Genomic DNA, 26,491 nt, shown 5'->3' on the forward strand with positions numbered 1-26,491 from the left:
TGTTTTCATTAGAGGAAGCTGGGTGAGACATACACAGTAACTCCTGGTGGTTTTATTGTAGTTATTTTATCCAACTAAAATTGTTTAAAAATGAAAAGATTTTTTAAAGCAATAATGATTCTTGTAAAATTAAGGATAATAGTTACCTCTTGGAGGGACTGACTGGGAAGGAGAATACGGAGGGCAGGCGCTCTCCAATTCCTTGACCTGGATGGTAGGTGCACACGTGTTTGATTTAAACTAGACATTTATGTTTTATGCACTTTTCTGTATATTAGGTATTTCTCACAACATTTTAATGTTAAAAAAAGACAAAAGAATGATATCACTTCTATGTGGAATCTAAAATATGCCACAAATGAAGTTATTTATGAAACTGAAAGACTCGCAGACATAGAGAACAGATTTGTGGTTGCCAAGGGGGAGAGGGTGGGAGAGGGAAGGATTGGGGGTTTGGGATTAGCAGATGCAAACTATTATATAGAGAATGAATAAACAACAAGGTGCTGCTGTATAGCACAGGGAACTATATTCAATAGCCTGTGATAAACCATAATGGAAAAGAATATGAAAAAGAATGCATATATACGTATAACTGAATCACTTTGCTGTGCAGCAGAAACTAACACAACCTTGTAAATCAACTATACTTCAATAAGATAAAATTTTTTTAAAAGAAAAGAAAAGTTTTTTTAAACGACTATAAAAAAAAAAAAAAAAAAGACAAAAGAGATTATCACTCACAGCAGAGATGTGGATTAGAAACCCACAGCTGGTGAAAGAGGAAAGAATGGTGATGAAGGCGAATAAAAACCTCTGTCTGATAAAGAGAGAGGGAAGGGGACTTCCCTGGTGGCGCAGTGGATTAGACTCCGGACTCCCAATGCAGGAGGCCCGGGTTCAATCCCTCATCAGGGAACTAGATCTCACATGCATGCTGCAACTAAGAGTTCGCGTGCCCCAACTAAGGAGCCCACCTGCTGCAATTAAGACGCGGTGCAACCAACCAAATAAATAAATATTTTTTAAAAAGAGAGAGGGAAGGAGGGAGAGCGGGAGGAAGGCAACATTGCCTTTACTGCAAATGTCCAGCAAATTCACACCCACTCTATACACACAGGTGTTTTTACACAAACAGCGCAACCACGCATTATTCTGCTCCCAAGACAATACCTCATCAATAGCTTCCAAGTCAGCGCATGCTCAGAACATGGCTCATTCTTAATCCCACCCCACCCCCCATCCCCCGATGGATACTCAGATTGCCCCCGGTGTCTCTCTGAGGCACGCCAGGCTGCTACCCGCTTCCTCGTACACAACCCTGCACACCTTGGCGAGGCTTTTCTAGAGACTCGGTTTCCCCAGGTGGAGGGTCTGTTCAGGGTCGGAGTGTTGTCAAGAATTCATCAATATGGGACTTTTCTGCCCTGTTGCTTTTTTTTAAACTTTGTGTGTGTGTGTGTGGTACGCGGGCCTCTCACTGTTGTGGCCTCTCCCGTTGCGGAGCACAGGCTCCGGACACACAGGCTCAGCGGCCATGGCTCACGGGCTTAGCCGCTCCGCGGCACGTGGGATCTTCCCGGACCGGGGCACGAACCCGCGTTCCCTGCATCGGCAGGCGGACCCTCAACCCCTGCGCCACCAGGGAAGCCCTAAACTATTTTTAATTGGGGTGAAATATATATAACATTTGCCATCTTGACCGTTTTTAAGTGTACAATTCAGTGGCATTGATAACATTCACAATGTTGTGCAACCATCACCACTTTCCATCTCCAAAGCTTTATCCCCCCAAAACTAAATTCCCATTAACAGTAGCTCCTCATCCCCCCTCCCCAGCCCTGCTCATCTCTAGTCCACCTTCTGTCTCTAGGAATTTGCGTGTTGTAGATATTTCCTAAGAGTGAAACACAAAGGGCAAATATGTGAACCCTGTTTCTTTTTATCTCCCCCTCCCCAGACACTCTCCCCATCCAGGCACCAGCCTGCCAGAGGGGACTGAGTGGAGGAAAACCAAGAGGGGAAATTCTGGCTTTTAGGTTCAAGAGGGAAGATGCAGAAGAGTATCTATTGAAGGAGTATTTCTTCCTGCACCCAGGGAATTAAAACAAGGAAAATGGCCTGAACTAGGAGGAGGCGAGGGGTCAGAGAGTGGAAGGGAAAGTTAGAAGTGGATGAAAGCCTCCAGGTAAGGACACACGTGCTGCAGACTGCTGGGGTTAGCGCTAAGTATGGGACCTCCGGTGAGATTTGGGATCTGAAAGCAAAGGCGACCTGGGCCCCATTTCCGGTCTGCAATCCTCAGTCTCGCTAGCAGAGCTGGCAAAAGGCAACCTATATCAGCCTGTATATCACTCTTCGAAGGCCACAACTTTTCATGGCTCTGGAGTAGTGTGGAGAAACAGTCCAGTGTTTCTGTGCTTCTGAGAACAGAGCAGTGAGCTGTCAGACAGAGCGGGGGTCTCAATGCCGCAGACAAATCCATCACTGGCCTCAGACACCACCACAGACACCATCCTGAGGGGAGGGGTGACGACCCAGCCGAAACTGACTACATAAGCACCCATCAACCCCAAATACAGTGCCTCCCAAGGAAGAAGGGGGTTAGAGAAGAAATTTTAATTGGCTGAGGACCCCCTCGAGTGGTGAATTTATCTTGAATTAACTGGAAATAATTTTCTGCCCAACTGGTTAATTATCTGCATAATTGGGAGGGAGGGGGCGGTATTGCGACAGAAACCAGATTCAGTTACAGAATAACAAAAACTTGCGTTTCTTGCCCAGCTGAGTTTTGAGGGCTAAGAAACCCAAAGCCATCTCTCAGATTTTAAATCTCAATGGCATTTCTGAATTTTTCTCCATAAGCATTGTAACAATTTGTGCTCCCCTAACGAACATGCAAGTATGACATTTCCCCACACCCACGCCAACGTCCATTGACAATCTGAAAGGTACGTGTCAAAAAAAATAAATAAATAAGTTCACTTCTTTCTGCCCAAACAGTCAGTTACATGCACCTGTCCATGGCTCGATGAATTCTGTCCACACCAGCTCTTGGTGCAGAAGTGGGAAGAGAATATCAAACCAATGTTGATGGATTTGGAATGGCAAGTTTCTGATTGGGAAAACATCATGATTCAGGGAGAGGTGTTATTCCTTCAGGGGTTGTTAAGATCGTGTCCAAGGCAACAACCACATGCAGGTGACTTTACTGGAAGAGAGCTGGGATGCTCTAGGACAGAGCCCAGGAGATGCCCCACCCCGCCCCCAGCAGCCAAGCTCTCAGCAGCCTCCTCTCCTGCAGATCCATTTTTCTACCAAAGATCATCACCATCGATCAGGATATCTACCTGGGCACCCACTCTAGGTCCTCTGCCATCAGTCGAGACCTTTACCTCTTTCTTTGCACCAGTGCACAGACTCTCAAGGTTGGAGGAGGCTCAAGTTCAACTATGTAACAGATGCTTAAACTCCTCTGTGGCCTTCCTTCCCAACACAGCCCATCCCAGCCCTGAAGCCCTGACTGTAGAAAGTCCTCGTCACTAAGAGCTGGAGGCTGGGTATCTGTAGGTTCCACATTCCTCCAGGGACACAGAGTGAGTGGAAGCCCCTTTCACATGTCAATTCTCATTTCTTCGAGAACAGCATTCTACCCACATATATAAGTCTCCTAGGGCTGGCATAGCAAAGTACCACACACTTGATGGTTTAAAACAACAAGAAAGTATTGTCTCACAGTTCTGGAGGCCAGTCCAAAATCAAGGTGTCAGGAAGATTGGTTCCTTCTGGAGGGTCTGAGGGAGAATTTGTCCCACGCCTCTCTTTGAGCTTCTGGGGGCCACTGGGAATACTTAGCGTCCCTTGGCATGAAGATATGTCACCCCAATCTCTGCCTCTGTCTTCATATCCTCTTCTCCTCTGTGTTTCTCCTCCTTTTCTTATAAGGTCACAAGTAATTGCATTTAGGGCTCACCCAGGTAATCCAGAATGATCTCATCGTGAGATCCTTAATTACATCTGCAGAGGCCCTTTTTCCAAATAAGTTTATATATGAGTCTGTTTGGGCTGCTATAAGGAAATGCTACAGATAGGGTAGCTTATAAACAACAGAAATTTCTTTCTCACAGTTCTGGAGGGTAGAAGTTTGAGATCAGAGTGCCAGCATGGTTGTGTGTGGGTCCTCTTCCTGATTCATAGCCATCACCTTTTCCCATGTCCTCACATGGTAGAAGGAGCTAAGGAGCTCTGTGGGATCTCTTTTATAAGGGCACTAATCCCATTCATAAGGGCTCCATCCTCATGACCTAATCACCTCCCAAAGCCTCCACCTCCAAATACCATCCATTTGGGGGCTTAGGATTTCAGCGTGAATTTGAGGAGGGACACAAACATTCAGACCATAGCAGGTCACATTCACAAGTTCCTAGTAGACATATCATTTGGGGCTCCACCATTCAACCCAGTACACACTCCAAGCTCTTTATTCTGCCAACAGAGCAGCCTCTGTCTTCCTGCTGTTCCTCAAGTTGCAAAATGTCAAGTCCATTCTAATCCCATTGGTACTGGTATGGTCCACCTAATTTCACCATATACCAGTAGACTTTTTCTCTTCACTTTTCCTCTCCCCTCCTCCTTGCTTTCCACATCTACATTTTTTCTCTCTGTTATACATCTGGGCTTTTTAGATACAGTTTTCCGTCTCCATTTCTCTCTTCACTCCCCCCATAATAATCATAACTGTCATTACAAATGTTGCATCTTTGGGGCTATAGGCAGAAGAAGTGGTGACATTAGTGGAAAATGCAGAAGAAAGAGTTTAACCCACAAGCACACATGCTCCTCCCTCAAACGCACATAGCATGTGCTATTGCAGGTGCGTATACATGTAGCAGGTGTATGGCCGCATGTGTGCACACATAAGTGCTGTAATATGCATACATATGCATGCATGCCACGTGGCCATGATGCATGCTTGGCACTTGCACATGCATGCACAAACTTGCAGGGTGCCTGTGTACGTATATGTGCTGCAACATGTCTGTGCATGCATGTTGTGTGGACATTATACATGCTACAATATTGCACATGCATGCACAAACATGGCAAGGCACATTTATACACATATGTGCTGTCGTGCGTGCATGTCTGTGCACACACATGCCGTGTGTAAATGGTGTGTGCCACAGCCAGCGCTAGCGCACACACACACACAGGCTATGTGGTCCCCGGTGTTCCATGGTCCAGGCCCACATCAAGCCAAGAGATATGGGTCAAACAGCAGCCAAGCCAGGCCTCCCCCCCCGGCCAGTCCTCCCTCCCACTGGTCTCAAGAAACAAAGACAGTTTAGCAAGAACTCCCCAGCTAAGCGGTTTTTTTAAGACCTTCAGCCAGCAGCTGCCTGGCTGAGCTGAACGTCTCACTTTATTAGTGAGTTTGGCCTTGGGTGTCTGGCTGTTTGATCAATCCTGCCGGGGGTCAGTGATATTTCCTCCGGGCCCCCCGCCCCCACCCCTGCATCCCTGCGACCCGATGCACAGCGGTGCCCCTGGACCGCTGATCACCTATTGATTTTCCAGCTGGAGGCTGCATCCGCCGCCAGCTGCCATCTCCAGCCCTGTCACCGGGACCCCTTGGTGACTAACGGATCCCCCGGGCCCCTCCCCAACCCCCCCTCACTCCAGACCCAGCTCCCCTCCCTGCAGGCCCACCCTGCCCAGCTCGCTTTGTCTGTGTTCAGGCTCTGCCCTGTCTCTCAGGGCTGAGTACTAGGGCCACAGACACCAAAGTCAAGATCTTTTCCCAGTGACTCCCCCTGACCAACCCAAGCAACCTGGCTTTGAATCCCAACTGTGTGACCTTGGACAAGTCATTTCAAGCCCCCTGTGCCTCAGTTTCCTCATCTGTAAAGCTGGGGCATATTAGGACCAGTGTATAAGCCAGCAGTTTCTAAAGTATGTCCTGTGGACCTCTGGGGGTCCCCTCCCAGAATGACCCTAATAGTTAAAACTATGTTCATAATAATACTAAGATGCTACTTATTTTTTTTGTTGTTGTTCTCAATTAAAGATTTTTTTTTACTCTCAGTGTCGTGTTCCAGCGACGACATGAAATGTGATATCACAAACCTTGAAGGCAGAAGCAGGCATGAAAACCCAGCTGTTTTCTATTAAGCCTGACATTCTAGAGATTTGCAAAAATGTAAAACAATGCCATTGCTTCCTTCTCCCTAAAATGTTTGTGTTGGGAAATATAGTTATTTTTCATAAAATATTTATGTTAATATGTAATATGTTTATTATGGTGATTTTAAATAAATAATGAACAAATATTATTACAATTTCTCAGTTTAACTCCTTGAACGGTAAATAGTGACACATACAGCCCACATTAACAAAAGCTCTGAGATCCTCAATAATTTTTAAGAGTGTAAAGAGTTCTTGAGGCCAGAAAGTTTGAGAACTGCTGATACCAGATGCCAGCACAGCACCTGGTCACTGCAGTATTATTATGATTATGACTGAGTAATTATCATTGGGGGTAAACATCAAGGGGTGATTTCCCCCCCCCTGAACTGGGGGTTCTCAGGGGTGTGGGATGGGGAGGGGGGTTGCTGGAGACCCTGATTAGGGATGTAGGCCCCGCAGCCAAATGGCAAATGTGGGTCCCCTCTTCTGGCTCCGAGAGCTCTCCGTCCTCACCTGGCATTCACTGTCGACTTGGGGTGCTCGGCCCTACTGCCACGGGAAGGGAACACCTGGCTGGCCTCTGACCAGCACCTGGTGCTGCCTGCACCACGTGCTGCAGCTGTGCTCAGAGGGTTGAAGTTGGTGCCAACAGGGCACAGGAGGGTGATAATAATAGCTCCTCCTTGCTTGGCATCCAGGTGTGTCATGCACCGTCGTAAGCATTTTAGAAACGTTAAGTCATTTGATCCCTGCAACAATCTTATGCGGTTGTTTTAAAATGTGCCTGGGATTTTGTTGGAATCAGGTAGGCTAGCTTGACAGACAAGGAGACAACGTTTTAAAAGAAGAGTTGACTAATCACAGTTTCCAAGAAGAGGGGGCATGTCCCACCATGCAGGGCCACAGGGAGAAGCACCAGAGTCAGTCTGGAGGCAGAGGAGGGAGGTGAAAGCATGGGCCAGAGCCTTTACTGTGGTTTGCACAGGAAGGAATGGGCGAGACAAGGTAAGCAGTTCAGGGTTGGCTTGTTTGAATAATTTAGCGGGCTCCAGGCTACAGGGGCTGTCGCTAGCTGTCTGATACCTGTACCTGGCCCTGGGGTGATGGAGGGCAGGGAGAATATCAGCTTGGTGTGTAAGATAAAGGAGATGATTGGGGTGTGGGCTCTGGGTTGATGTACTTGCAGGTGAAAAGTGTGCTCCGGCTAGTTGTTTACTAGGAATTACCTAGACCTGGGAGACGCAGTCCCTCCCTGGGCTGCAAGGTACCAAGATGCCAAAGCATCATAAAACACACACACACACAAAGGCCTGAATACTACAGAGATGTACTACTATAATCTTCTTTTTAAAGCAAGGAGCTAAGTGTTCTGCCCAAGACCCACAGCTGGGAGGTGGTGACAGCAGGTCTTGAACACTTGCACTGTGGCTCAAAGGCCAGCACTGCTCACTGGCTGGTCTCCAACAGACTGGGACCTGGACTGGGCTAGAGGCAGGCCCCAAGAGCCCTTGGCCGTGGCCATGGCCTCAACCTCCTGGCCCTGGCACAGACGGGCACCGTTCTGTGGTCAGGCTGTAGATCTGAGCACCGTGACCTTGGGCAATGCTCCCTGATGGGTGCTATGCCTCCTTTACTTGGGCCACTCCACAGACACTTTGGCCACTTCACGCTGCAGGAAGGATGGCCACAATGAACAAAAATGCAGACAGACAAGGGGTGCCCTGGGATGCTTTGCACATCCCACTGGCCCCTCAGATTTACTACTGCCCACCTGCTCCCCATACCACGTTCCCAGCTCTGCAAGGACCCTGACGGTGGGGCAGGGGGCTCTGAGGGTGGCCACCTCCCAGAGGCGGGCCTTACACCCTTCCTCTGCCTGCCCCAACTCGACTCTGAAGGACCCTGGCAGGCCCCGTCAATAATCAGAACTCCGTAAAGGTTACCTGGTACTATTTGATTTCTCTTGTTGTTTGTAGCATCATGAACTGTAAACTGGGGAGAGTCATGAGGGGACTCAGTCGTGGGCGGTGCGGGGGAGACTCCTTCCTTTCCGAGGCGCTCAGGCCGGGACCAGGGCAGCGGGAAGCGGGCCCGGTGGGCAGGTGGCCGGAGTGGGCCGGGCAAGGACAGGGGTCTGGCCCGCTCTGGGCACTCCCCGCCTCACGACCCAGAGCAGGAAGGGGGAGTCCCGGCCGCGGAAACGCGGGACGCCAGCGCCCCCTGCCGGCGACAGCGTGCAGCACCGGCCCGAGCGTCCCGCCGCCTCCGCCTGCGCTGGGGGCGCGTGAGGTACGCTAGGCTCAGCAACCGGGGCCGGGACTCCGGGCGCGCACCAACCTCGCCCTGCGCAGGGACCGTGGCTCTGCAGGCTGGCCCACCGCCGAGAGCACGGGCAAGCCCGGGGGGTGGGGACCCAGCGCGATATGCATCCGCCTTGGCCAAGGCCCCGGGCCCTTGAGCCTCAATTCTTCCTTGCAAGGAACAAAGGAGCGGGGGATTATCTTCCCCCAAGGCAGTGTCCTTGCAGCCTTGTCCTTGACGGTGTCCCTGCCTTCCCTCCTGTCCAGTCCCGACCCTGCCGATCCCCTACCTCACGTGCGTGACACTTTCTGTAATTCCAAATCTCAGTAGGTCATTCCTCCACTTAAGACCCTTCAGACGAAATGGTTGTCACATAAAACCTTGCTTTCCTGTTAGAATAAACACGGGTCAAACAGACCCAATTCGGCAGAAAATGGAGCTGACCGGCTCAGGGTCACCAACCCCTTGGGAATCACGGGGGCTGGAGGCCCCCAGAGCTTCAGGCTGCTTGGCCAGAAGGGGACCCATTCTCCCAAGGAAATAGCCTTACCAAGGCGGACTCCATTTCTAGACCAGGCTTCAGAAGCCCATTTAGCCCGTCATGGCCTGGATCTAATGTGGAAGACTGTCTTGTTCTGGGGGCTGCATAAGCATCACCCCAAAACTTGATGGCACAAAACTACCACTTTATTATGCCCACAGGTTCTGTGGGTTGGGAATCCGGACAGGGAACAGTGGGGATGTCTTGTCTCTGTTATCTGGGGCCTCAGATGAGGGTGATTCAAAAGGGGCTTGGAAGGTTTGGGGCTGGAGGATCCGCTTCCAAGATGATGTCTTCACAGTCATCCCGGCCCCAGGCCGGGATGGCTGAGGCTGGGGTCCACCTGTGCCTGCTGGCTGCCCTCTCTGGCGTCCTGGCCTCAAGTAGTCGGCCTCGTCAGGTGTCAGCTAGATTCCACCTCAAATTCGGGATGTGGGTCCCATCATCCCAGCTGGAGGGAAGATGGCTGAGAAGGAATTCCCTGGACCAGTTACAGCAGCTGGGGGCCGTGAGGATGGTGCCGTGGGAAGCCATGCAGGAGACGGCTCAGAAAAAAAAACATCATGAGTTGGCTCAACTCTCACTTTTCAAATCCAGGCACTTATAGGGAATAGAGGGACGTGCAGAAAATGACAAGGAGATCAGGGCACTGGGGCAGAGTTCTTCACACTGCCCTGCCCCTCCATGTTTGCTCTGCCAGGGTGAGGGAAGCAAGGTACCAAAACACATGCCTTTCCCCTCCACCCACTTGCAAGGCTGGGACCGCCAGGTCTGGGGAGTCACTGCCTCCACGTGGCCAGCAGAGGGCAGCACAGCCCCACTCTGCGGCAACAGACGCTGAGCAGATTGACAGGACCAACCGCGGGATGGAACTGAGGGCCACACCGAGGACCCTCCACATCTCTAAGGATGGGGTGCAGCGTGAATGTGCAGTCATCTTCCAGCATGTGAGCTCCAGGGAGCAGAGACTTGTTCACTGCCATATCTCCCAGGGCCCGATCTGAAGAAGTCGATCAATACACATTAGAAGGTAGGGGTGAGTGAAATGAGTGTGCGTGCAGGTCTGGGTGGGTCTGTCCCTGATGCCACCACTCACCTGAAGGGTCCAGCAGCCCCACACAGCTCCTGCTCACACTGGCTCCCCCTGGGAAGACCCAGGGTCCAGAGCCCCAAGGTCAGGGAGGCTCTACTCCGGGCCTCCGTGGACGCCTCACACACCCACATCCCTCCCCTCTGCTCAGACTCTGGCCACCTCCGCCCATGTGGGCGGCCCTCATCACTGCATCCCCTCCTTTCCTGGGGTGTCTTTGCACCTCTCTGTGCGAACCTGCAGATCATGGCAGACTGGAGAGGCTAGGATAGGTATGCAAGGAGGGGGGCAGCCGAAAGCCTTCTGGGACACGGTCTCCCTGAGGAGAACAGAGGCCCCAGGTCACTGAGCAGCTCCTGGCCCAGGACCTTTCTAGAGCCCCACGATGGCGCTCACCCCGGCAGCACCACACACTTGATTGACTGATGTTCTAAGTTATTATCCTCATTGGACAGATAAGGAAACTGGGATGAAGATGGAAATTGTATGTTACCAAGGGTCACAGAGTGGTCTGATTGTGAGACTGTGAGTCTTCTCCAGACACAAATGAGTATATTTTGAATTATTCCATTTGTATGAAATTCTAGAAAAGGCAAAGCTAATTGACAGTGGCAGAAAGCAGACTAGTGATGCTTGAGGCCAGTGGGGTGGGGGTGGGGAATTATCTAGAAAAGATCGGGGAGAAGTCTTTGATTTTTTTGGGGGGGGTGGTACACGGGCCTCTCACTGTTGTGGCCTCTCCCGTCGCGGAGCACAGTCTCCGGACGCACAGGCTCAGCGGCCACGGCTCACGGGCCCAGATGCTCCGCGGCACGTGGGATCCTTCCCGACCGGGGCACGAACCCTTGTCCCCTGCATCGGCAGGCGGATTCTCAACCACTGCGCCACCAGGGAAGCCCCGGGGGAAATCTTTGGATAGAAGTGTTTATACTTGCTTTTGGTGGTCATTTGGGGTTTGTATATTTGTCAAAACTCATTGAACTATCCAAATAAAATGAGTGCCTTTATTAAATGTAAATTATACTTACGTAAAAGTTCTTCGTTTTTTGGGTTTTTAAAAAATTTTAACTTATTTTTTAATTGAAGTATCGTTGATTTACAATGTGTTAATTTCTGCTGTACAGCAAAGTGACTCAGTTATACAAATACATATTCTTTTTAATATGCTTTTCCATTATGGTTTATCCCAGGACATTGAATATAGTTCCCTGTGCTATATACAGTAGGACCTTGTTGTTTATCCCTTCTATATGTAATAGTTGTTTATTCTATATGTAATAGTTTGCGTCTACAAACTCCCAATCCATCCCTCCCCCACCCCTCCTCCCCCTTGGCAACGACAAGTCTGTTCTCTGTGTCTGTGAGTCTGTTTCTGTTTCAGAGGTAGGTTCATTTGTGCCATATTTTAGATTCCACATATAAGTGATATCACATGGTATTTGACTTTCTCTGTCTGACTTACTTCACCTAGAATAATCCTTAGTTGCATCCATGTTGCTGCAAATGGTGTTGTTTTGTCCTTTTCTATGGCTGAGTTGTTTTCTGTGTTGAATCCAGGTCTTCTGACTCAGATTTCAGTCCACTTGCCCCCCACCACTCAGAAGACCTCCAGTCGTGCTATCACAGATACGTGTCGTCGTGTCCTGCAGGAGTTATTCATGGGTGTCAGAATGCCATCTGGGCACAAACCAGGAGAACAGTCAGCAGAGAGTCAGGATGAAAGCAGGACCCTCTCATCCTAATTCTGGCTGGAACAGACTAATCAACTGGCAAAGATCAAATGTCAAAATTTTACACCATCTGTGTCCCCTCAGAACTGGGCCAGGCATTGTCATAGTTCAGGATGGCTGACCTTGGTTTTAACTGTTCCAGAATCTCAGTAATTGGGATGAGTAACCGTTCTTCCTTCTGAGTCTGCAGCCCAAGTCAGGAACACCCAGGATGATTGATAACATCCTTTCTCCAAGCAATGAAAAGTTTAGAGTAAGACTTACATTTAATAAGTTCCCTGGTGGCCTCTTCGGATTTGCATGTTGCCTCGTTAACCTGGCCCAGATTTCTCCCCCTACAAGGCAATTCTTAGAAAACCAGGCATCAGTGCTCATTAAACTGGTTCTAAATGTCCAGCAAGCCAATAACAAGGAGAGAGGGAGCCCCACCTGGGGGCAGCAAACACAGCTGAAGCTCACAAGCTCCTCAGATGATCAAAGATCATCAAAGGATTTTCAAAGCCTTGGCATATCCTGTTATTTTGGCCTCCAGGCTGACTTGGGCAAGAAGGCTCCAGAAGCACAGTGCCAAGAGCTGAAATGGAGGATAACAGTCCCTGTGGGCTGAGAGCATCGATTCCATCTTAAGGATGCTGATCAAAAGGAAGGACTCACAAGGATATAATCTGTCTTGGAAATATGGCTAAGCTTTGCCCAGATAAATCCCACAAGCTACCATCCACTCTGGCGTCTGTCTATTTATAAATTTGGGGAGGGTTTTTCCAGTGAATTCATTTGCCTCTCCTGAGAGGGACCACAGGGGCTGCATGCCTCTCCTTCCTTGGTGGTCATCCAAGGCCCACTGCTGTTGCAGGTTTTCAGATGGCCAGTGAAAACTAACTCCACAGTGGAGGTATGTAGAGTTTTCGTTAAAAGGGTGTCACAACGAGAACAAGAGCTGAGTAGGAAATCGCTGTGATGGAGAATGTAAGCATTAAGGCAGGTCATGGTGGTCCTTGGAGCATCACATCCAGGACAGAAGAGGTTCCAGCACAGATCTGAGCTGGAAGGCCAGCAGCAGGCCCACTGAGGTCAACACCAATAAGGGTGGCCAACCCTGCATACCTGCCAGCTGCCTGGGCCCTTGAATAAGAAAGGATACATGTCAGGACTTCCCTGGTGGTGCAGTGGTTAAGAATCCACCTGCCAATGCAGGGGACACGGGTTCAAGCCCTGGTCTGGGAAGATCCCACATGCCGCGGAGCAACTAAGCCCGTGTGCCACAACTACTGAGCCTGCACTCTACAGCCCACGAGCCACAACTACTGAGCCTGCATGCCGCTACTGAAGCCCACGCGCCTAGAGGCCGTGCTCTGCAACGAGAAGCCACCGCAATGAGAAGCCCGCACACTGCAACAAAGAGCAGCCCCCCTCACTGCAACTAGAGAAAGCCCGCATGCAGCAATGAAGACCCAACACAGCCATAAATAAATGAAAGAAAAGAAAGAAAGAAAGAAAGGAAGAAAGAAAGAGAGAGAGGGGGGAAAGGGAGGGAGGGAGGAAGGAAGGAAGGAAGGAAGGATGGGAAGGAAGGAAGGGATGGATACATGGCCTAAAACCCAGGTCTCTTGCAGATGAACACGAGGTGACTTCTTCCATCCTATCTTGCTTCATTTTGCTTTTCATTTTCTTTTGTCCCCATTCCTCACTCCCATGCTCCCCTCACCCCCACACAGGCAACCCTTCTAATGTGCCTCTTTTCGTTTGTACAGGTTTTTGCAAACACTGTATTGTTTCTTGTGTGCATGTATTTTCAGCGTTTGTACATGGTACTACAGCATGTTTCTTACTTTTCTCACTCAGCTGCTTTGCAGGTCTGTGCTATATGCTGTCTGTGGCTTGAAACGGCTCCATATACTCCAGGACTCCACGCCATCATCCACCGAGTTTTCCCACACATTCTCCTGGCGATGGGCATTCCTCCACCCCCGCCGTCTCCGCCGCTACCACCCTCCCACCACAACCGCCCTGGGCGAGCCTCCTTACACATGTCTCCTCATGGACCCAGGTGAGGGTTCTGTGGGGAACATTCACCCAGACACGGGATTTCTGGACTGGGGGACAAGCACACACCTCATGTGATGAGTTGTGCCAGACGGCTCTCCATCGGTCCTCACATCCCTGCCAACACTTGGCATTACCCACCTTTGAAAGTTTTGCTAAACTGATGGGTGCAAAGTGATACTGGATTGTTGCTTTTAGTTTTGTGTTTCTCTGATGATTAATTTGAACAGCTTTTCATAGGCTTGGTAGACTTTGGGGTCTGCTTCTATAAATTGTTCATTCCCTTTTGCCCATTTTTTCCTGTTGGGTTGTCTTTTTCTTATTGTATATTCCTTGTACATTCTTGACAGTGAATCTTTTGCTGGTTTCAACCATTGCAAACATCCTCTCTCCTGCTCTCACACCTACTGTTAGGCCTTTTGCCAACCACAGACACAAATTAAGCAAACTAAGATATAAAGGAAGAAAGTAACTAAAGTAAAATGAAATGGGAAGTAAATTGTTAAGGTGAGTTTAAAAACTAATAAGTTAAAATGAAAAAAATGAAAATAGTTGAATATTTATAGAACAAAAACAAAAAAGTGAATGAGATTTTTTTTAACCTAAAAGTACAAAATAAAAGTTAGAAACAAATAAGTAGAGTGTAAAGAAGATCAAGAAATTAAAATAAATGTGAAGGTAAAAATGCTTTTTAAAACAGTATAAACATGAAGCAAATCACATACATCTATATTCTTTTTTAAACTTCATGGCAAAAAGGGAAATAATGCAGAAGCCAGAGAAATAAAGGTTAAAGGGACAAAGCATACACACACATGAAAACAAAGAGCCAAGAGTAAACACAGTCAGGGCAGGTACTAAGAAAACCCGACTGTACTTCAGAACTGAAAACAAAGCAAGTGGAAATGGAGAGAAAAAGGCTCAAAGGAACCAACTGAAGGCAGACTGGTAATTCCTTGCCAGCCAAGTCCTTCCCCTGGGGGCCCTGGGGGCCAGGTGCATTGGGCCGGAAGCAGGGTCCTGGGCTGCCTTTGGACCAGGTAATGGTTCTCCCCATCAGTCTGGGGCCAGGGAAAATCCTGGCCAGGACCTTTGTATTCAAAGCCACTGCCTAGACCACGGTCCATGGACAAGCCGTGGGCAGCAGCCCATGCTGGGCCTTCGCCTGGCTCTGGAGATTCTGGGGCATTCTCCCCAGCGAGCCCCTCACCACCACACCAACTCCTCTGTGAATCTCCCTGCCTCTCTGGCTCACTCTCTGCCTTCAGCTGAGCCCACAAGTGAGGCTGAGGCCACACATGCCATAGGGCCAGGGAAAAGGATGCCCTGGAATGTCTTTAGCAGGCAAGAAGACAGCCTGTTTGAACAAGTTCAATACCACCCAAGAACACAGAAGGCCACATCTCCGTGATTCACCAGAGGTGCCAGAACATCCCCCTGGCTTGCCAGATAGTGACCATGAGGACCCAGGGACAAGCCCTCTCCAGGACACCTCCACCCAGACTAGCTACTTACCCCGAAGTGGCCGGCTTGAGTATGAAATGATTGGATTGGCTATTTCCGGTTCCAATGACAGGAAAAAACAGATTAAACAGATAGGAAATCCAGAGTTCCATCATCCTGTTTCAGCCCAAGTTGGAAGGCTGAGGAAACACCCAGGTGATTCACTGGAGAGTGGGAAGTATCTGATCTTATCTAAAGGTGAAGTAAGGGATCTGCGGGCTGGCGCTGCTGCCTTGAATCCTTCCAATTATGTCAAGACAGGCAGTCCTCCTGCTGCTCCAGAAGCTCACTTGCAATTCAGTTGCTTGGCGAGGCGGCCCATTTCCCCAGAGCTATGATGCTTGGCGCTGACGTTGCCCGCTGGCCCACACAGTCCACTTAGCCCACAATCCAGTGGTTCCTGGACTTGGGGATTTCATCAACCAGTTTCTGTTTTTATTTTGAATTGGTTTTTAATTGGGAGACTCATGTAAGATTGTTGATGTTTTATTTTTCCGAGGAAAACACCTTTTTAAACTACCATCTAAAATCACCATCATTTTCTAAAAGAAAGAACATTTTCTAAAAGAACGTTTTGGCACACACACACACACACAAAAACTAAAGCATGGGACGATCTTTTATATAGAATAACTTTAAGCTTTCTGAAATGCTTATTATCACACCTGTCACTTGGAGAGGGCAGTCGGAAAAACTCATCGTGGGCCGACATCGGCGCCCACCATCACAGCCCGCCTGGAGTTGAATTCCAACCCCACTGATCAGAGCTTTAGGGGAACAGGCCAGTGGTCTTGGGGTGGATCCTGGCATAGGTTAGAGTACCACCCATATAACAACTGTCACTCAAGTCTGACGCTCCTCCTGACTGCCCAGCTGGTGGCTCACCTCCCTCCCTGGGTTGATGTCCTCGTGACATCTGTCTCCTTTATCAGTGGTTCCCAATCCACCACATGACTAGGATCATCTGGCCTGGAGCTTTTCCAACTGCAGACTCCCGGGTCCCACGGTCAGAGACCTGGTTCAATAGTTCCAGGACGGGGTCTCTCGGTCATCCGAATTCAGGCACCTCAGACCTGTGCCGCACCACTCAACCCCACGAAACGAGTGACCAGAAGCCGTCAGCACTGCGTCCTGAAAAACGGAGCTGGGAACCGGGACAGAAGGCAGGGGAACCCAGACTGCATGGAAGCATGTGGGCCACCAAGGGACAACAGCGCTGGTCACAGGCTGTGCTGATGCCAGAGCGTGGAGCTGGGGGACTGGGGGACTCTCCACGTTCATGGCCAAAGTGAAAGGCTCAACTGGGAGGGGACAGACAGGGCAGCGGAACGTGAGCACGATCTGTATGTTCACAAGGAAAAGGGTCTTGTTGTGGGGAAGCTTCTTTTGGATGCTGCCTGGCTTCTGACCACCGCCGTGGCCTCTGCAATCTCTCAATACTGTCATCTTCGTCCCCTGCCTCGGTGCTGGTCCCCTCACCCAGTCACGCGTCACCAAACGTCTCTCCCCCCCGTCCCTGTGCCATGCACGCAGCCCCGGTGCTCAGCCAGCATCTGACGACTGCACTGAGACAGGCAGGAGCACTGGCCGGACCAGGGGCTCCTTGGGACAGCTCCATCCAGCCCTCAGGGAGACCAGCTTCTAGAAAGAACCAGCGGGGTGTGGACAAGCACAGAAAGCGCCATCTCTGCGCCTCCAGGACACCACTCCCCTCCTCCGCCTCACCCGAGCAGCTCACTTCAGGAGGAGGACACTGCAGTACTGTGGAAATGCCACTAACGATATCTGAAAACCCATGTGGGGCTTGTGGGGACTCATTCTTGTCGAATGACTTGGGGACAAAGTCTTGTGAGCTTGCTAGGCCATCGGGCCCCGCTGGCCTCTCTCAGCCAGGCTGGGTCATTGCTCTCTCATGAGGTCATGTGGTCCTGCAGATACGTGTAAAGAAGGCCCCAGGCCAAGGCCATGATTTCGTGGTTGCAAGCCTCTGACGGTGATGGTTCCGCTCCACACACGAGGCTGTGACGTGAAACAGGGTACAAAGCTCAGAGGCGTGCCCTGCTACGGGTACAGGGGCACAGATGTGCTTGGGTTCAGGGACACACAGGCAGAGGCGGCCAGTGACGCCGTGCTGGCTCCGGGCTGCACCCAGGACTGTTGTTATTTTATCTCCTGTTTTGATCTGCAGTCTCACCCACCAGAGGATGTGGATTCTGCACCTCTTCTTCCCCCTTCCACCCCAACGGAAGCTCTTTAGGATCAGCCCTGGTCCTAAATTCAGACTTTATAAAAGTATTTCTGACCTTCCTCCACAAGGGTCCCAATCGGAAACTGGGAGGAATTAGCACTTCCTTGGGACTTCATCTAAATAACATCCCACGTTTGCCCTAACAAGCTCTGGAGGGCATTTGGTCACATAATCTTGCTTCATGGAGCTTCCTGTGGCCATGTGACCCCCCAAAGCTGCTGTGTACCAAGCAACTGGTTTCTTAGCTAATGTCAAGCCCTCGCTGGGAAGAATTAACTGGACCATCTTAAAACACAGACCACGAGAACCATGGAAGGGAGGGAATACGTTTACTTTAAGTATAAAGGTTTACTATTATTAACAAGTTATCACTATTATTTACATGTTTATAAAACAGAAATAAAAGTGACATACACATTTGGTGCCAAAAGTGGCTCATCCAAACTAACATCAGTACAAAAATAAACTCTCGAGCTACGTGTTTTTAAAATAAATGTCATTGAAACAGTAAGGGGAGAACAATCTGTATCAGTCATGGGTTGAAATGCAAACATCATCACAGCAAAGCAGCCCGGGGGACAATGACACCAGTGCCTGCTGGAAGAGCCCCTGCCCCTGTCTGGCATTCTCACAAGAACCCAAGGAAACAAAAGGCAAAAGTACAAGTTATGTTCCTGAGCTACAGAAGCTTAGAGCCTCTAAACTGTTGTGAATTTCTGCTACAGAGGATCCGGGATGGGGTTTGAGCTGATGAGCTTTCACTAATGGCATCAGGACATGGTACCGTGCACGGAGGGGAAGCTAAGCCCGCTTGTGAAGCAGAGAAACCCTGTGTTAACAGAGCACAGCACGCATGGGTCCTCTCTGTCAATCGCCAAGCCTCGCAAGCCTCCTGACCGCTGACAGATAGTGACACGGGCAGAGGGCAAACAGAAGCTGCTTCGTTTGGGGGACCCTGTGCCCACCAGACATGCCCCTGGCCCCTGGGTGATTCTGATAGAAATCCACCACGTTTCCAGGGTCTCAGGCTTTCACAGATACACGCTTGTTCATACCTGGCCGCGGACCTCAGTGGTCAATGGAGCCGGGACCCCAGCAGGGAAAGCAAAGCCAGCCCAGCAAACCCTCTGCCCGCCTCCACGTGGTGCTTCAGCCTGCGGCAGCCTGCTTCCCTCCTCATTCCCCACAAAGCTGGGCCAGGACTGCATGCCTGGTGGCAGTGGCACGCTGGGCCAGGGAGGCTGCTGGGTGAGCAAAGAGCGCGCGCGGGCCTTCCAGCCCCCTGGAGGCAGGATGCCCTCCCAGGCACAAACTCCTCTGGGATCCCAGCGAGGAATGCAGATGCTGAGGGGCGGAAAGGGGCTGTGAACGGGCTGCAGCCCACTTAAAGGCCGATGAACGGTCCACAGGAGCCGTGACCAGCCCCCCAACCCTGGGGCGGGGGGCGGCAGAGTGGAGGAGAGGGCACCAAGCAGCCCCTGCAGCGGCAGCCCAGCTCTGCTCACTGGTCCTGGACCTTGGCCCTCTTGGCTTTTAGGGACAGGTGCTACAAGAGAAGAGAAAACGTCATCACTGGGGTTGGTCAGACAAAGGAAGCAGACTTCAGCATGGTTCCCACGGAAGTGACCAAATCAAAGCCTCCATCTGGCCCACACCTTCTCAGTAAATGCCCTGCCCCTCAGGCAATAGAGGAAAAAAGCCCAAGTGACCAACAAAGGAAACGGGCCTTCAGTAAGCCACACAGCCCGAGGTCAGGACACCCTGGCTCAACGTGGGCCCCCGGGGCTCTGCGGGCAGCTGTCAGTGAGACGGGGCTCTCCCTCCACCCCAGGCCCCGCGGCCAGCACTGCAGCCCAATATCCGTGCTGCTCTGGGGCCTGGGCTCGGGCCACAGATCACCTCACGTTCCCTAGAATTTCTTGAGAACGGTCAAGGGAAGGTCTTCTCCCCTTAGGGACAAAGAGGTCAGCCAACTAAAGTCAGGTACCTGAGCTCGAGGCCCTACTCTCATAGAGCCCTGCGCAAGAGTGGGGAAGACACACAGGAAAAGGACACTTCCTGGTGACACGTTTTTCTTTTAGAAATGTCACTCTCTACCAGTATAAATAACCCAGGAAGCATAACATTATAATCACGGGCATCAGATAATAGGACTGGGGGAGACAAGCATTCTTTTTTTTTTTTTTTTTTTTTTTTTTTTTTTTTTTTTTTTTGTCGTACGCGGGCCTCTCACCGCTGTGGCCTCTCCCATTGCGGAGCACAGGCTCCGGATGCGCAGGCTCAGCGGCCATGGCTCACGGGCCCAGCCGCTCCGCGGCATGTGGGATCTTCCCGGACCGGGGCACGAACCCGTGTCCCCTGCATTGGCAGGCGGACTCTCAACCACTGCGCCACCAGGGAAGCCCGAGACAAGCATTCTTTACACTCTAAAGTAAAGCCAAAAGTGCTAGAAATCCTAAAATATTAATTTGAGGCAGGGAGTATAAATGGAAGATTTCAATAAAGGTCCTCTGTTCACCAGCTGAGATATCCCTGATACCCGCTTAATAATCATACACCAACAACCAGGAGATATCCCAGATGTGCTGCCCTAACATGCAGCAGGATCTTCACACGAGGAATCCCCAACCCGCCGACTGCCAGCAGAGCAGGCCCGCCAACTCCAGCACACTCCGTGCCCAAACCCCATTTCTTAGTGCACCTACAATGGCCTCAAGACAGCCATCCCCCTCGCCGACAGAGAACTGCGGGCCCTGAAAGAATGCAGGTGCAAAACAAGATGAAGCACCCCACCAAGCACGACAGGATGGGTGGCCGAGTGAACAGGACATAGGGGTAAACGAGCTGCAAGAAGCCACACTCTCTAACCGCTTATGCCCAAGAAAGGACCAGTATGGATTCTTGCAAAGGCCCTGGTGAAGAGGGATTTCCCTAGATTCCAAAGGTATCTCAGAATCAGGAGAAACAATTTAAGGACTTGAAAGGCAAATCTCTGAACAGGTCCCCCTGTCCTTCCCCTCTCCAGCTGTGGGTCTTCCAGAATTTCTCCAAATTCCCTCCTCTGTGCACTTCACCTGACGTGACCCCTCCCACTAATGGTAGACGCCCACAGCCTTAGCTTGGGAATGGGGGGTGAGGTCATCATGCCTGCGGGACCATTTCTGGTGCTCATTTCTGAGGAGAATGTTGAATATAAACAAAGCTGACTCTGGACCACTTCAGGCCTCTTTACAGGGTGAGGGCAACGCTCTGAAAAACAGTGGTAATGGAAAGTCACCAAAGATGCCAGGAACAGAGCCGGGGAGGATCTGTGGGCTGTGCATGGTTGCGAGGTGCTACACTATGCTCGACAAAGGACCATCCAACCATACATGGGCGGCCACTGGAGAGCAGCAGGGCTCTTGGAGAAATCCATCCATTTTGGACAAGTTAGTAACAGAAGTGCCTGTGGACTGTTTAGTTAGGGAGGGACCAAGTTTCTTGGGGTGTGGGAAGGGTTAGGGCCCTCGCCTGTAAAATGAGGTGGTCCACCTAGGTGAATTCTGAGGTCCCGGCCTCTCTAAGAACACTCTGATCACAGGCAGTCATCAGAGTGGAGCGGAGGAGCTGAAAAACAGGCATTTGGAGAAAAAAGACAAATGTGGCATTGTCATTTTCTCCAAAATTCTGGGGCAATCTGCTCTTTAACTTTGTGTTCGACTGAGAGAAACTGTCACTTTGACTCCGCTTCTAGGTTAATTCTGTTCTCCAAGAGTCTTAACTGAACCTGAGGCCACTTCAGAATCACCCTTCTCTAAGTGCCTGATTCCTGCTACTCTAACAAGCACCCTCACGGTGCACCCTTCCCCTTAACCTCTCGTCTGCATTTCTAACGGCGGCTCTTGGCCTTCTGAAGTCTGCTGCTTTCCACCTGAGTGGTTTGCAGGAAAAAGATTTTCTTTCACTTCAGGTTTATTCTTATCAGCCCGGTACGGCAGCGACAACACACCACGTTTTTCTCAGTCCCTGCAGTTGATCTCATTTCTAGCTAAAATGTCTGGGTGAGGACACGTGAAGAATGATGCAGGTCTGAAAGGTTTTTTTGTCGTGTTGTTTCAGATTTAAATACCATCAGATCTTAAAAGGACAATTTCCCTTACCATTGCTGGAGCGAGAGGGATGTGAAGATCCTTCCATTTATAGGATCACAACTCAACAGTTGAGCAAGTGAAATAAACAAATGAGGCAGGACCTGGAGAGAGTCGCTCACCCACCGCAGGCAGCCAGCCATTGCTCAGCCCCTGCTGATTGCTGCCAGGCAGTAACTGAGGCTCAGAAAGTCAGCACATTTAGTATTTCTTTCAAGAGAATCTTGAAATCCACATTTAATGTGAAATCTCCCAATTTTAAAATATACCAATCAAGCCAAATTTTGGTTTGAAAACACGGTAGTCTGGTTACAGCCTTGATGAAGTAACAGGTTTTGGTTTCCCTTCTGCGGTAAACGATGGTGAAACTGGACAAAATATCTGAAGCAATCATTTTCAGGCACTGGGTAATAACAGCACAGGGCTGTAATCCTGAGAGAAAGGAAACACTCGAGGCGAGCTTTATAGTCACCCCAGGTCTCTGCATGGCCCTCCAAACCTTGTCATAGGGAAATGAACCCTACATAGAGAACAGCGTAGTTGGGCAGAGGGGACACAGATCAGAGTTCAGAGCTGCTGAGCCAGCTGGAACCTGCAGGACAGGGCATCAGAAAGGAGGAGTTCCAGAGCCCTACCCAGAGCTACCACCCTTAAGTCTTTGGCTGAAAGCTAAGCTGCACATGTGAAGGCCAAGGTTCCATAAGGCTGGCAGAGACTAGTTACTGGGGCGTTCTGACCTGATACCGAGATTTGGAGGTTTGTACAGTGCTGGAGACACCGGAGCTCTGAGCAGCCAGAGTGCAAAGACCTCAATGAACATCCTAGGCATGCAGCTGAGGCATCAAAAAGCCCATGTCTTAGGAGTAGGGCTACTCTAGATCTGCCTGAAAAAGACTAAAATCAGGCCTTGGTGGAATTAAACTGATCTGCCAGTACTGTCTACTAGGAAAAAACTCAATATTCTATAAAAACAACAAAATCAACTTTTCACAACAAAGCACCTATAATGTCCAGCATACAACGACAAATTACTAGACAAGAGAAGCAGGAAAATGTGACCCATAACGAGGTAGGAAAACCGTCTAAAAGCAAAATAGATCAGAGATGACAGAGATGCTGAATTAATGCGAAGAAGAGCATATACTGTATACACGGCGACGCCGGCGCTCAGCATCTCCCACCACGTGTCTAAACCGCCTCGGGTTTACGCTTGCACGTGTGTTTACTGCCTTGGCGAGGCAATCCTCATCGGAAAATCTTTGTGCTGCTTCCTGTGAACACAGTCCAGTGTGACAGAACTTCTTTGGAAATGGTTTAGAAGAGCAGAGGGAGAGGGAAAGAGCTGAAGATACATTCTCTTTTTTTGCCGTGTAAGTTGGAGGGGTTTATGTTTAAATGCACTTCACCACGAGCAACGGTATGGTGCTTTCACCCAGAACGGTCTGGGACCATGGTAATGGCCTTTCACCCCATGTACCACTGTGGGGTGGGAGGAGGGGACAGCAAGTTTAGGACATTAAACTGGAAAATAAAAGTGTATTTAAAAATACAAAGAGGCAGGTAACAGGTGGTTCTGGGGGACAGGCTCGGTTCACTCCTACCGTTCCTTGTTGATAAAAGTGAGGGGCCAGCTCCAATAACCAAGCAGATTCAATGGCGGTCACATCTCTCATGTAATACTTGGAGGTTTGGATAACTTCATTGTAGATAACCCTGAAACAAGAAGAAAACATGAGCTAATTTCCTACATCTTATAATGAGAGTCAGAACCACAACAATCAGAGATGATGAGTTTTTTCCCCTTTACCTATTTTTTTTTTTTTTTTTTTTGCGGTATGCGGGCCTCTCACTGTTGTGGCCTCTCCCGTTGTGGAGCACAGGCTCCGGACGCACAGGCCTAGCGGCCATGGCTCACGGGCTTAGTTGCTCCGCGGCATGTGGGATCCTCCCGGACCAGGGCACGAACCCGTGTCTCCTGCATCGGCAGGCGGATTCTCAACCACTGCGCCACCAGGGAAGCCCTCCCCTTTACCTTTAACGTGTTTCTATCTATTCCGTGGGCCAGGCACTACACTAAACAAATGCATTCGTGCTGCTCACTTAAGCCTCATGACCTGAGTGGAGGGCACCAGTGTGTCCGTTTTACAGAGGAGACTCTCAGCACAGGACTCTCTGGATCCTTATGCTTTTATTTACAGAACTCTGAACAGAGCCTAATGTATTAGAAAATGCAGAAACAGAAGCAAAGGCTCACTGATTCTGAAAGGAGCTGGGAATTAACTGTAAAGAGACACAAGGGAACTTTCTGGAGAGATGAAAGTACTCTATATCTTACTAGGAGTATGGGTTACGTGGGGAACACAGTTGTCAATACTCTTTCGATCTATATAAATTATACTTCTATAAAATAGGCTTGCCTGAGGCTCAGGTAACAGACACCAAAGAGCCAAGAAGGTAATTTAAATCCCCAGATTTTAGGAGTGCATATATTAATATACATATCAGTTTCCAGGGACTTCCCTGGTGGTCCAGTAGTTAAGACTCCGCACTTCCACTGCAGGGGGCATGGGTTCAATCCCTGGTCGGGGAACTAAGATCCCGCATGCCACACCATATGGCCAAAAAAAAAAGAAAAAAAGATATCAGTTTCCAGAGCAAGTATTACCTCCTCCCTGAAGCAGCCAGCCCTGACTCCCTGGCACATGAAGTGCCAACCTCAGCCACCTATCAAATACACCCCTCTATCAAAGTCTTTCTCCCCAGGTACTGGAACCCATCTGTGTCTGTCAGGCTGTGGGCTGGGACCTGAACTCCTCTCTGCACAACTGTGCCCAGAGCAAGGATAGAGCACCTAGTCCGTGGGTGAACATGAATGTTTGCTGAGTGGATGAGTGAGCAGAGGAATAAGACCACTGGCTTAAAGGGATCCTTGATAGAGCAGAAATTCTATAGCCGATCACAGTAGAACAAAGTCAGCAAACGTGGACTGGGCGCCTGTACTCCAGGCGCCAGGGACCCAGAGACGAATAAGAACTAGGCCTTGACTTCAACACACTTACAAGGCAGAGGAGCAGGAAGGGGCTTACCAGCGGGGCGGCTTCTCTGCGTAGAGGACCGATGCAGGGTGGATGTGCAATTCATGATCATCACGGATGGTCCTTGGGAAGCAGAACAATTTTGTCTCAAGTACATTTTAAACACTTACAGCAAGACCTTCCCACAGACGCGTTCAACGTCATCAAAAATGCATGCAGGTTGTACTTCACACAAACGAAACTATTCTCTCCATCTTCTCTTGTGCACTTTATGATCCCCCTCCCCCGCTATCACTCTAGAAATCAAGAATAAATCACGCAGAAAAGGGAGAAGAAAAGCAACACATGGACATTCAAAAAAATAACCGAGGGCTTCCCTGGCGGCACAGTGGTTGAGAGTCCGCCTGCCGATGCAGGGGACGCGGGTTCGTGCCCCGGTCCGGGAAGATCCCACGTGCCGCGGAGCGGCTGGGCCCGTGAGCCGTGGCCGCTGAGCCTGCGCGTCCGGAGCCTGTGCTCCGCAACGGGAGAGGCCACAACAGTGAGAGGCCCGCGTACCGCAAAATAAATAAATAAATAAATAAATAACCGAGAAATACATTGCTCCGCCTATGTTTATGTTTATCTTCTGTAGGTTCTCTTTCAAAAATTTCCTTGAGGACAGAAATAATATATACTATTACATCTATAAACTTTTCCATTAAACAGGTTAAATAGTAAAGATAAACAGTAAAGATTGTCTAATGGGGGAGATTATAATAGGAGAAAAAAAGAAAGCTCAATATTGGACTATCCACTTCTCTGAGATAATATTTCAAATTGCAACTCAGACTTGATTCAATTTAATTCAAAAAATATTTACCATGCACACAACTATTGGTAAGATGAGCTCACAAGAGAACCTTTATGGATTAGGATGCTGCTGCCCAAACCATAATTACAGAGTGCTTCTGTGGGTGCCAGGGACCTATGTGTCAGGCAAGTGCCTCAAGGCCGTGACCCAGCTCATCTCTGGCACTGAAATAAAGCCAGCGCCTGGGGTCCCGGCTGTCCTATCAGATGACTGCCACTGAACTTTGTCTCAAAGGGACCAACCACCACGAAGCCTATTAGGTAGCCTGTATTTTTGTTGAGGACACTGGCGAAAGAATTCTGTAAATGCTAGTAGAAGTTGCTAATTAATACTCTTGAGGAGAGCGGGGCAATCAGATGACAACAAAATAACGGCACTCACTGGAGAAGATCACAGGCCTCTCCAGAGCTGCCTCAAACAGGAGGGGGAGCTCATACAATGGTCAACAGAATCATGATACTGATAGGCTAGACTACTTGGCCTGGAATAACAAACAGAACACACTAGAGACAAATGTAAAGTGCTATACTGAGGATCAAACAGTCAGCTTCTAGGATAACAGATGGAGGAGACCTGGCTGCCAAAAAAAAAAACAAAGGAGCCCAACGCAACTCTGGGCTCATTAACAAAGCCCCGTGTCCGGGACGGGACATCATGGTGACTGCAGGATCACAGGACTGTCATATGTTCTGAGGGGAAAAAGCTAATGACAATATATGGAGGAAATCCAAAGACAAGCTGGGGAGAAAGCCTTTTGACTGCTCCCTTATTAAAGAAGGGATCGTCATGATCACTGCACTTTAAACCGGCTACAATGAAGTTATGAGACTAAAA

General features: G+C 49.7%; 1 protein-coding gene across 4 annotated transcripts in view; it reads right to left on the reverse strand.

The window, feature by feature from the left end:
- Nucleotides 1-17,953: 17,953 nt before the first annotated feature.
- The window catches only part of DHX35 (DEAH-box helicase 35), a 74,456-nt gene continuing 65,918 nt past the window's right edge, over nt 17,954-26,491 (reverse strand). For 2 of the 4 annotated variants that reach the window (XM_067012322.1, XM_067012323.1), the window contains 3 exons: nt 24,856-24,927; nt 23,371-23,482; nt 17,955-19,188 (listed from right to left, as the gene is read on the reverse strand). In XM_067012322.1, coding sequence (XP_066868423.1) covers nt 19,144-19,188; nt 23,371-23,482; nt 24,856-24,927 — 229 coding nt within the window. In that variant the 3' untranslated portion in view covers nt 17,955-19,143. Of the gene's footprint in view, nt 19,189-23,270; nt 23,483-24,855; nt 24,928-26,491 lie in introns of those variants that run through there. The other 2 variants (XM_059036616.2, XM_059036615.2) reach the window with 2 other exon arrangements.

Source organism: Kogia breviceps, chromosome 14 (assembly GCF_026419965.1).
Source record: "Kogia breviceps isolate mKogBre1 chromosome 14, mKogBre1 haplotype 1, whole genome shotgun sequence".
NCBI lineage: Eukaryota > Metazoa > Chordata > Mammalia > Artiodactyla > Physeteridae > Kogia > Kogia breviceps.